The sequence below is a fragment of the Puntigrus tetrazona genome, chromosome 14 (assembly GCF_018831695.1).
Source record: "Puntigrus tetrazona isolate hp1 chromosome 14, ASM1883169v1, whole genome shotgun sequence".
In the NCBI taxonomy this organism is placed as follows: Eukaryota; Metazoa; Chordata; class Actinopteri; order Cypriniformes; family Cyprinidae; genus Puntigrus; species Puntigrus tetrazona.
Window position 1 is genome coordinate 15971381 of NC_056712.1, and position 12626 is coordinate 15984006.

The 12626-nt window shown below is 37.2% G+C and overlaps 2 protein-coding genes across 2 annotated transcripts in view; both read right to left on the reverse strand.

Moving 5' to 3' along the window:
- Positions 1-19: 19 nt before the first annotated feature.
- On the reverse strand, positions 20-6797 carry hprt1 (hypoxanthine phosphoribosyltransferase 1). The gene is made up of 9 exons (XM_043257913.1): positions 6617-6797; positions 3313-3419; positions 3041-3224; positions 2769-2834; positions 2149-2166; positions 1970-2052; positions 1719-1765; positions 1086-1162; positions 20-970 (listed from the first exon to the last, which is right to left on the reverse strand). The coding sequence occupies exons 1-9, from the start codon at positions 6641-6643 to the stop codon at positions 923-925; spliced, it is 657 nt and encodes a 218-aa protein (XP_043113848.1). The 5' UTR covers positions 6644-6797; the 3' UTR covers positions 20-922.
- Positions 6798-7607: 810 nt separating this feature from the next.
- The window catches only part of phf6 (PHD finger protein 6), a 6611-nt gene continuing 1592 nt past the window's right edge, over positions 7608-12626 (reverse strand). The window contains 11 exon segments of the mRNA XM_043258096.1: positions 7608-8170; positions 8301-8430; positions 8573-8706; positions 9014-9118; positions 10604-10663; positions 10666-10749; positions 10884-11047; positions 11128-11174; positions 11263-11396; positions 11510-11611; positions 11971-12131. Of these exon segments, the coding sequence (XP_043114031.1) occupies positions 8301-8430; positions 8573-8706; positions 9014-9118; positions 10604-10663; positions 10666-10749; positions 10884-11047; positions 11128-11174; positions 11263-11396; positions 11510-11611; positions 11971-12102 (1092 nt within the window). The 5' untranslated portion in view covers positions 12103-12131 and the 3' untranslated portion in view covers positions 7608-8170.

Here is a 12626-nt window from a genome sequence, read left to right on the forward strand (position 1 = left end):
GTTAGGAGGACACTTAAAATACTTTGAATAATTTAATCAAATTTAGGACTGAACAATAGTGAGGTCACCTGAACATTTTAGGTCAGTTTTTCATTCATTTTCATACCGCATTTATATGGTAGCGTACAAATTATCATACAAGGCACCATACGATTTTTTTCCCTCATTTCGTTAATATAATTAGTATCCAAAACTACAGTGAGAGGACGCAAATAAATATCTTGACAGGGGAATTAAACACACAAATTAAAAATTAGATATTTGGCTTTAAAATGTCAATAAATTTGAAATGATTGGAAAACCAGGTTGCCCCGATACTCAAGTACATTCACATGTAAAAGCATTCAACATTTTATATTTCAATCAGGATTTATATTACAGTTAGCGAATAGTCTTTGGGAAACATGAATGCTCTTCTCTTGCTACTTTGAGCAAGTCAAATTCATATAAATCGCATATTCAGCATTGAATAGCAAAAGCAAGACGACCCAAATTCAATATTGTGTTTAATCTATCGTAAAACACCTATCCATAAAATGTCTTGCACAAAAAAAAAAAAAAAAAAAAAAAAAAAAGGTTAAAATAAATTACAGGGAGTCTGGCCCTTGCACGAATGGTTGTTTAAAACACCCACTGTGATGAAGAGCAGCAGTCTAACCCTGAGACCTCTGTTCTCAGAGACAGAACTGCAAAGCGTTTGTGGTTACTAACGTGTGTGGGGGGGGTTTAAGATAAATGTAAATGTAAGGTGCATTGACTGACAGCACACACTTCACCAGAGACCCTGAGCGGAGGACCTGCTGACCTGCGGTGAGTTGTGCAACTGGAAAAAAAAATACAAAATGGATATCAAAAAAATAAATGCCTATTAAAAAAACAAAAAACAAATGACACACAGCTAGAGGGGGAAGTTCAGGGCTTCTCATGCTTTGTACTTCTCCTTTCCTGTTTCACTGATGACACAGATGTGCTGCAAGTCAAAATGAGAAGCTGTTAGCAGAAATCGCAGCACACTCAAATGAGTTTACAATAGGCAGCTGTTATTAATAATCTTAATGATTCAAAAATTATTCAAAATGACTTGCATTTAAATCTCTAAAGTACTCATTGTAGTCCAGTGCATATCCAACCACGAATTTGTCAGGAACCTCGAATCCTACAACTAGAGGAGAAATGGAGAGAAGTGGGAGATAATGCTAAACTTTGCAGAACAGGCAATTTCTTGATCGGTAACATTTTTTAAATGCTTTTGTAAGACATTTCTTATGCTTGCTAAGACTTAAAATACAATTAAAATAGTGATCATGCGAGAAATTAGTTTTTAGTGTCACATGATCCTCCAAAAATCATTTTAATATGCTGATTTGCTGCAAATAAACATGTCTTATTATGAATGTTGAATTATTAATGCATTTTGCTTAATATTTTTGTGTTAACTTGTGTTCATTTTACTTCTGTGCAGAAAAGTGTTAGTCTGCTACCTTGTGGTCAACACACAGCATTGCCCAAGCAAAGCCTAGACTGATGAATAGGTCAAAAAATTGACTTGATTCTCTTAAAATGAACAAGCCTTAGTCTTTTGAGGCCGTTTGTGCAACCCTGAGAAATCGCCAGCATGCATCCATCTATAAACATGACTTGTGAGAAGTGAAATGAATCCTAACTATCAAAGTTGCGTGCCAAAAAAGGCTGGAAAGCGTTCTCAGTAATCCACTCACAGTCTGGCCTGTAGCCAACACTCCTTGGTGTTCTCTTCACCAGCAAACTGCAAAGAAAACAAACGACAGGAATAGGTTAAGTGTACAGGGCCATTTGTTGCACTAGCGATCAATAACAGACGAGGGAGTTACTTTACGGAGCTTAGCGATATTTACATACAGCTTACAAAGACTGGCACAATACCTACAAGCCAAGAACAATCTGAGGCACACCGGTTACCTCCATTTTTATTTACTACACTCATCTGTACCTGGCCACTTTGACCATTTTTGGATTGTACTGCTTGAGAAGTTCTAGAAGAGTCTTCATTGTCTTTCCAGTATCAATAATGTCCTGATAAACAGAGCAAAGGTTGCATGAACACGTTTGACATTTGCTGGCTAATATGAGCCGTTTTAAATATAGATGTAAAAATAAACTTGCATATACCTCAACAATCAAGACGTTCTTTGGTGTCAAAAAATATGTCAAGAGAAAAAGAGAAACCGTTTTAATACATTGATATGCATTTAAAAACAGCAGTATTTCATCAGTTACTATTCGTAAAAAAAATTGGGTGCGTATGTGTAAGTTTGGGGTTGAATCATTTAATGTTCATCAATGCTGCATTTATGTGATCAAAATACAGCAAAATTAATACTATTGTGAAATGTTTTTTGAATGAGCATTTTCTATTTTAACATATTGTAAAATGTAATTTATTCCTATGATGTCAAATCTGAATTATGTCATGATGTTTTCATAATGATTCATAATGAATGAAAATTCAAAAAGAACGTTCTTTGAAACAGAATCTTTTATAAAATCCTAAATACGTTGTCACTTTTGATCAATTTGAAGTATCTTCACAGAATATATTTTTTTCTAATTAGCCACAGAAATTATTTTGAGGTGTAACAGTGTTGACGGTGATGGGTTTTTACAAACAGGTAAAAAAATGTCCTGTTAATTGAGAGCATGTCATAGTCACTGAATGTGATTTCAGACAATTGCATGAGAGATTACAGTGATATAGTGGGGACTGTTTTAATCCACAGAAAGGCCTTTACCTTTCCTGTAAGCGTGGACAGATCATCTCCACCAATCACTTTGATGTCGCCTGTAGATTGGTCATTCTGTAGCATTTAAAGACAAGAGAATCAGACATTAGTGCGTTCTAGTTACTGAAGTAACATCAACACTTAACTCTGAAACAGGTTTGTATCGCAAAGCATCAGTTTACATTCACACTGTCCAATTAAATACACACACTGACAATAAACAGAAGGGAGTACCACAGACACATTTAACATTCATTAAATAGGATGTTTAATAGCAGTACTTGGTAACTCTTCAGGCGGATGAAGTCCACCGTCATGGGAATGGAGCGATCGCTGTTGCGATTAAGGGCTTTGATGTAATCTAGCAGGTCAGCGAAAAACTTGTAGCCCCCCTTGAGCACACACAGAGCCACGATATGATGCCCTCCCATGTCCTTCATGATATCTCTGGCCAGACGTTCAGTTCTGTAGGAGTCAGGTTGCATGTTATTTTGTAATCTGAGGGTCCATTAGGCAAGACCTCTCGACTAAGAGAACGTGACGTGGCTCGTACCTGTCCATGATGAGTCCGTGAGGAATATACACCCGCTCCAGGTCAGCCGCATAATGTTTTGGTATACAGAAGAGGTCCAGGTCATAACCTTGCTCCTCATCACTGATCTAAAATACACAAATGACATCATATCATACCTGATAGCGATAGGGCAAAGAACAGTCTGATAACATTTTATCTAGCAGACAGAGGGATAAACCTGAAATAAGGCAGTAGGGGAAAGGTGATCTTTACTTCAACATTATATCCTATTGCCTAAACACCCTTAATCAAATGACTTTAAAAAGTGCATAGATTATCTGGCAGCTTCTTAAACATACCACAGAAGTTTATAGATTAAAGTAAGAATACTAGTGCTGTTGAAGTACTAAGTCAGGAAGACGAGCTGTAAAAGGACGGTTGGGGGTAAAGATCATTTTCGCACCATTTTATGAGCGTAAAAGTTAAGCTAGTTGAGTCTTTCCTTGTGAAAAATAAGTGTGCTTATTTGTGCACGTTGTGCATTTGTAGTGCACAGATCTTTACTGGCTGATAATATAATAATGAAATAAAAAGTCACTTAAAAAAAGCACTTTCATGTTAAAATAAGGCTTTTTTAACAATGTTGGTAAGCAAACAGTTTAAGGTATCTATAGACTTTTTTTTCCCATACTATCGACCTCAATGGCTAACTACTTGGTCCTCAGCATTGTTCAAAATGTGCGTTTAAAAGAAAAGGGAAATTGTTTGGAAGAAACTGAGGGTAAGCTATGACAGAATTTTCATTTCTGGGTAAACCCCTACCAGAAGTGTTATTTTTCTAAAATCCCGTTTCATTTGAATAGACAAGCTCTTGCATCTAAACTCCTTATCACCGCTTTTCAGGCATTCGTTTATGTAAAAGACAAAAAGAAAGCCTTGTTTTCATAAACACACTTTAAATTATACTATGATCATGCATAATAGTATATTTTAAATCCATTCTCAGCCTCACTCCTTTTTTCCCCCCAAGATAATATTTGAAGGCTAAAATATAACTCTGGTATTTTTGCATCTCAATTTGAGTGCGCGTATTTATTAATACAACTAAATATAATAATTTTGAAAACAACTGTTCTAAATGAAGATCGTCAGTGTCTACGATCAAATTAATTTCAGAGTAAAACTTGCCCTGTTGGTGGAGCTGTGAAGAGCCTTGACCGGAAATCTCTCAAGACAACAGATGGTACTTTAAAATGTGCTTTATAAAAAGGACATGTCTAACCCTTCCTCACAATGGAAGTGAAGTAAAAGCAGATAAATTCCACATAAGTGGAAGTAGTGTAGCTTGTTCTGTGTTTGTTCTTCCCATAAGTGTTATCACACTGTCCTTGAAGGAGTGAAATAACGTGCAGCTGTCAGGAGAGCTTCGTCTGGGAGCTTCCCCTCTCTGCTTGAGATTCAAACCCCAAAGAACAATCCACATCAATAAGGCTGTGATAAGAAACCAATTTTAAAGCCTAGGATGCAATGGCTGCGTGCCAAAGTTAGGTTTCTAATATTGCTTTCGGCATACATTACGCAAGTCTGTATGCTGTCAGATATTTATATTAAAATTACTGCTTTAGACACACACACACACACACGTAACATGTCTTTCCTCAGCTCTATCAGAACATGCAGCAATTGTTTGTGCTTTATGAAATGTTGCCTGAGGTGAATTTATTATTTTATTCTTCAGGTAACAGAATCCCCAGAGACTTAAGTCAAACAATATGATCGAACATGGCTAAAGGATGATGCTAAATTACCGTGAAAAGAATCATGAACATGGTCCACATGACTTGTGCGCTGCATTACATGCTTTCCATAAGTCACGCAAAAGAGATTATGAGGAACAGACCTAAATTAAACCGCTTTCGACTGAAGACCCTGAAATCCACCCCAGCTCACCTTGCCGTTCATCAAAATATGAAGAAAAGCAATGCTCTAAACAAAAAAATCTGTTGGAATTAGACATTTTCAATAAATCGCTGCATGCCGTTTACAAAACTGATTTCCCAAAAGCATTGTAAGCATAATGCTACAGACTGCCGGTGCCAGTAGTTTCTACATTTTAAAAGGCATAGTTCACAAAAAAAAAGGAGAAGGAAATTCTGTCTTTTTACTGTGAGAGTATTTTGAAGAATGTTGATGACCAAACAGTGTTGGTCCCCGTTGACTTCCAGTATAAAAAAAAGACCTACTAGGAGTCAACTTTCGAAACTCATACAGGTTTAAAACAAGTGGAGGGTGAATTTAAAAACTACAGAACTGTCATTTTTGTGTTAATATCCCATTATAGTGCTTTAGGAAAAACGGTCCTGAATGATTCTTTCAAAAATCAGAAATGGCTTGGTTCTCATGTTCAGTCTGAGATCTGTTTGCGCCAGTTAATGGCTAACCAGAGGTGCACATATTCAGTAAATACCCTTCAAGTTGTTATTTTTTGTGGTTTCGGAAGACTTGGATACTATTTGAAACTATTAAGTGACTCTGCAGCCTACTGAAGCTCGCGATCTTCTCTCATTATTCATTGTCCCGTGGAAAATGCTGACCACAACACGCTTAAAAACAGGAAAAGGCAAGGCATACTGGATTGTAACAACATGAGGCAGATATATATATTATTTTTTTTCCCCAGTGAACTGTCCCTTTAAGAGTGTAGCGCACCTTTTGATTCATTAATAAATCCAATCGCGTATTACAAAGCGCGGGATGAGTCTGTCTAAAATTATACCCCCAAGACAATACCTTAATTTAGGGCGGAGGAAGATGACCGACTCCCCTGGGTCTCTCTGAACAAAGCTGTGACTCATTTTATTAACTCACTACAGCACCCTGCCCGCAAGTCCGTTACATTTATCACTTTATGACAAACGGAAACCAGCAGCGCTTTTTCGACCTGTACGCGCTAACTTACTCGTCCTTTTTTCATATTCATCGTGGCATCTGATAAATCAGTAAACCACAATACAACCCAGCACGTGCAGTTTCCCACGTTAAAGCTGCTTGCTCATTTTCCACTGGTCTGGTGCAGAAATGAATGGGCTGCATCACATGTGCCATGCCTGAAACGCGTGCTTTCCCTCCAGGCCCCTACACGGTGGTATTGATTAAATCGCTAAACACACCTCTGCACGCAAACGGAACAAATCGTAGGGATAAAAGAGAGAACTCGCGGCAAGAATAAGCTTTACACCAAAACACACTTTCCAGTTATTCGTTCGGGTACAGTGACTTCGGGTACAGTAATCAAGTGTGGCGCTCCCGTGTAAATGATTGAAGTGTGTACAGTAACACCTACCACGACGCAGGGGCTGGCAGACGCCATGTCCGTCCCGACTCAGCTGCTGCAAACGTCCTCGATACTGACGAGAAAGGCCGGACGTAGTTGTAGTCCTTTCTATTCTAATTTTACCTTTAAGGGACCGAGCGAGCGCAATTCTGCAATCTTCCGCACATTACAATGTGGGCGTTTCAGCATTAGAGGAGGACCGGAGCCTGTCGACCAATCAGCGTTTAGCCTCGGCAACGCGCAAGAATCACGTTCTAATTTTAAAGTGACAGACCCAACAAATTACTATACGTTAAATATGAGTAAGGGCATGGTTAATTAGGTTTAAAAAATAATAATAATAATAATAATGAATATAAATTAATATTTAAGACCAAGTTAAAGAACAAAAATATGAAAAATACATAAACCTTAATAAAACAACTGAACCGGCTAATAAAGGTTTTTAGGATCACTAGAAACTTTCAAGCAAGTGTGATTTGAGGCTGGTTGAAGATAAACCGTGCAGAACTGTGGCAGTAACCCTAAACTAAACCCTTAAGTATGTACATTATTATTAATCAGTACCTAAATGTTTAATTACACTGTAACAAGGACACCTTAAAAAGAAGCGGAATTACTCCCCAAATGAACTGTATATTTTAATCCAGAGCAGTAACATTTGAAATGTTAAATTAATTTAGTCAAGATTTAAAATCATGCATCAAGAAGTCCACATTTAAAATAAAAAAAAACCTCGACTGACATGAATGACAACTGCATTCGTTGTGAAATCCAATAACCCTTACCTAAATATAATCAGAATTAAGAATATGACCTTATGTATTAAGCTTTTTCTTCAAACTTCAGCTGTTTAAAAGCATCAACCTCTTTAGGACTTTTATTTTGAATTACTGCCACCGAATGGACAACTGAAAACACAAAGCGCATAATGCCTGTGTGAAACATCTGCACATACGGAGCAAAAAAAGAAAAACAAAGACCACCACATGAGACGAGGTAAAGAAAAGTGCATGCTAGCCAATATTCTTTAATCCTAACCTGTACTATAAAGAAAACCACAGATATCCAATAGTACTCATGAGTATAATACAGTAATAAAATATAATACATGTTGCAAGAGAGAAAAAAGAGGTAAAGACAGTTTCATGAAGGAGAAGGCTTGTTAAATGTCATAGTTTAGAGGAGATGCACTAAACAGTCGAAGGCAGTCTTTTTCAGAATGGGTCCAGTCAAAGAGAAGTTTGCTGAAGAGGAAACTGGAGGTGAAAGCACAAACAGATGACACCGTTCCAGCCGTCCAATCATATGGTACGAGTATTAATATACCATATGTTTAAATAAAACCTATCCAGCTATGTTATGGTTTACACTGCAGTAACATATTGATAGCATTTGATTATGAACTTACATTCTCATTCACAATGTCCATGAAATACTGTCAGAGAGAAGAAAACTGAAATTGTCAGATATTGTGAGCTGGCCCCTAGTTTCTAATTGAGGATTATAGAAAAATATTTATTTTATCCGCGTCGTATCACGTCTTCCATCTTCATGCACCATCTGAAAAAAGGAGAGCATTTTATTCTTCCACCAATTTGCATGGTCCAGAATAACGATCAAATACAGATCAAATGATGCAATACAGACTGAACAAATGAATCCCTATCATGTAAAATAACTAGAATCTCACCTAGTTGCCATTGAGCTGCGGTGGAGGATCTGCTCTGTTGTCAATAGCAGCTTTCTCTTTACTGCGACTCTCTCTTTCCTCGTCTTCCTCATCCCTTTCCTCATTTCCACTGTGATTCTTACAATAAAGCCTGGTAAGAACATAACGCACGTGTTATGCCGTAAAACTGAAGCGCACGTGATAGTTGACCTGTTCAGTATGTATATAAAATAAAATAAAAACAGGCTAAAATGAAATCGCCAAACTAATTTGTATAAAGAAAACAAACATACTTGTAAATGCCTCTAGCCATATTCTCTATGTATTTGGCCTTGTCTTGCAGGCCACAGTGATAATGGTAGGTCTTTACGCATGCTTTTATCTCACATCCGATGGTTGCTCCAAGCTGGGCACACAGCGTGCATTTCTGAAATGAACAAAAATGACCAAAGCACATTAGGTGACTACGAATTAAAATCATTCTGAAAATAAAGAACACTATTCTAAAAAACTATTATATTTTAAAGTAAACCCATAGTAATATATATATAAATATAAAATCAAACTAATACAGAATTATATTATTACATTTTATAGAGCTGACACGATATGCAGGGGAAAAAACAACCTTGATTTTAAGTAAATAATCCAACAAAATACTTAATTAAGGCACAAATAATTTTGTGAGCATGATTTACTTGACAATGAATTAGTTCAAAAAATAAATAATTCACCATTCTTTTTCCTCTCTTGATTTCCTGGATAACCGTTTTAATGTCAAAATTTCCAAATTCGGCACGTGAGGTGGTGGTTAGCTGGACAGTACCCGAAGAAAACAGCTGTGATAAAAAAGAAAAAAAAAAAAATGAAATAGTTTTCACAATAGATGTTTTAACAGATCAGGCAGAATCAATTGTTTTCAAACTTGAACATGAAAATAACAGGAGAGATGAAAATAATAATAATAATGATAAGATAATAGACGTTACATTTACTTATATATTTGAGATATTTGTTTAATGCACACTTGACTAAATTTTTATGGTCTACTAGTAGTTGTTCATTTGAAGCATTAGTCGACTAATTGCGTGTTTACCAATAAACCATTTAAATCAATATAATGAGTTTTTAAATTGCCTACAAAACCTAAAAAAGCACAAGGCTTGCCGTAGCGCACTGCAGAAGCTATGATTATGAACGTCAGCGTCACTGACATTATCTTTACACAACATTATCTGAGAATGTCTAGATATACGTCTATAAGACAAAGATATACACAGTATCATATTCAAGTTCACAGATCAAGGTGGCATGAAGGGCCTCCTGTTTGCTTTATTTTACAAAAGCGCAAGTTTTGTTGATATTTTAAAATGCACACAAACAGTCTTTACAGATTTGAAAAAAGCATTATTCTTTTGTCTAATAAAATTTTGGTCGACTAACAATTAGTTGACTATTGGGGAGCAGTTGTGATTTATCAAAACAGTTAGAGTTTAATAGGGCACCCAAAAAGGATCATTTGCTGAAAATATATTCACCCTCAGGCCATCCGAACGAGTTTATTTTTTTTAAAGAGGTTATTTCATAATAATTCATTGGAATAGATTTGGAAAAATTTAGCATCACACCGCTTGCTTACCAATGTATCCTCTGCAGTAAATGGGTCCTGTGAGAATAAGACTATTCTATATTTATCTATTTTTGTTTGATCTGTACATATTTCTTATGTGATTCAGACAGTATGACTTTAATACGAGTTAAAAACATCAACAATGGCTTTTTTTTTTAATTCACAAGATCTCAGTAATTGATAGACTGGAGTTGTGTGGATTACTTGTGGATTATTGTGCTGTTTTTTTTTATACCAATATTTTGAATATATTCTGTTGCCCCTCATCTTTCCATTGGAGAGACAGTGATGTAATGCTACATTTCTCCACATCTGTTCTGACAGGGAAACAAAGTCTTCATGGACTGAAGGTGATTCAATTTAATTCTGAGTGAACCATTCCTTCAAGGAATAAAACTCTTCATTACTTGTTTAAATGACTAGTGAATGATTAGTCAAGTTTACATCCCAAGTTGCAAATTTTGAAATGCATTAGAATACTGCATAAAACATTTGTGAATAAGCACCTTTTACAGACAATGACCCAGAGAGAACAAAATCCTGATAAACTTGCACTAAATATCACTGAAGGAGAATTGCATTCAGTAGCTCCTCAAGTATAACAGATCGTTTCTCATACAATACTTTCGAAATGTGCTTAAAAATAAGGTTATAGACGCATAGTTATTGTTCATCAGGACCGAAGAAGCCTTACCATGCATTTGTAGTGGGCAGCAACTTTCTTGGCATTGTCTGAGTGGAGCACACCGCGCGTGTTTCATTCTCCTCTTCACCAGCATGACAGAAGCCACAGCGAAGGCCTGAATCACTGGGGCTGCCTCTCAGAGGAGACCGGTCCCGCTGCGGCATGCACAAGGACACGATAATCAGCATTAATCGATTGGTTTTCACCAACCGCTAGCGTCAAGTCACCTGCAATCCCTCATTTGGATTAAACATGGGTTATATCTGAAAAAGCAGATAAAGTGGCCTACATGCGAGGAGCTCTCCGTGTCATCATTGCCTTGCGATGAGGTGGATCGAGTGTCGTCTGACTGTCCGCGCGACACGCCTCTGATTCGGCTTTTCTCGAAACGGCCCCTGCCCCTGCTCCTCGGTGGAGATGAATCCGAGTCGTTGGCCGCAACTCCCTGTTCGTCTAAAAACGAGAGCAAATCGCTAATGAAAGCAATGATTCGCAAGCTGGTACCCAGCATCCAAGTGGAGAGAGCTAGTTACCGTCACTTCCATCTTGAGAGGAATCTCTGTGTTTGCGACAGTAAACCCTAATTGGGAAAAAAAAATAAAGATTAAAGTCATATAGTTATAAAGTTGATGCAGTTTTGCGATGAGTGGCATCACTTTATTGCTTACAGGTAGATGCCTTGGGAGGGATTCTCCTTCGTCTGGGCTTTGTCCCATAGAGCGCAGTAGTAGTGGTACGTCCGCCTACATGTTTTTACGTCACAGCCGATGGTCGCCCCGGGCCGGTGACAGGAAGTGCACATCTGAACAGGAAATCATCACATGACACACAAAAAAAAAAGCTGTGTGTTCATTCTCTATTTTCAGCCTAAATGCACGACTGAGTTGCATGAGATCTACCGGTCTAGATGCTTACTAGTTTATTTCCTCTTTTAATCTCCTTCTTTACGTCTTCAATAGAAAAGCCGCCAATGTTTTCACTGTCTGAGTGAGACGTGACCAAGGCTGATGAAAAAAGCTGAGTAAAACAATCAAGTGTCAGATGTTAGATATACAATGTGTCAAATATATAATTAAGATTAAATCTTGCCATGTACCAGGCTCGGTTCTATGAAGGTGCTAGAGGCTTAAAGCTGCATTGTATTGCAGATTTGTCCATGGTTTGCATTTTGGAGGTTGATTTTACTTATGTGCATGTTAGAGCACCCTCACTAATTCAAGAAGCACCCTCAGTGATTTGATTCTGGAACCGGGCCTGTCATGAGCTCTATTCATATTCTCTAAGAGTATTTTAGTAAAATTAAGAAAATGAACGTGCATAAATTAGAGCTTTATCCACCCATTTTAACACTTATAAAAGAACACAAGCTGACGTACCATGCACTTGTGATGGGCCGCCACCCTGTGGCTCTCAGACACCAGTAATTGTCCACACTCCTTGTCCCGGTTGGTTCTACAAAAGGCACATTTTCGAAGACGTGCTGAAGCTCCTTTTCTCTGTCCTGACATGACCAGTTTTCACGCACTCCAACTCTCCTCTGTTTTGAAGACAAAGAACATTGCACTTGAACCGCAATGCACTTGAAGGAAGAGGGAAGATTATTTCTGTGGCTCAGACCAGTAAAAAAAAATAAAAAATTAAGCTTCTAAGCTTTGTGTGAGAGTACAGAGCAACAGATGGCTTAAACGCATGTTAGTTAGTTAGTTTTTTTTTTTTTTTTAAAGACTCCTACATCTGTCATTGAATCACTCTATATGGTAGATGACTGTGGTTAGTTTGCTTTAAGATAGTCTCCAAAAAGCAAACGGGAGACCAGCATGACATGCTTACAGATGTCTATATCACCAAAGAGTCTATAACTATAAAGTTGTTTGATAAATAATATAAGTAGAAAATTATCTTTTAAATCAATACTCATTTATGTTACGCATCTACATAGAAACACTATATTGCAAAACTGGTGTAATCACGCCACACTTTCCCGAAATTTTCAATTTAGAGCCAATTTAAGCGTGAAATACAAGAGACAAAT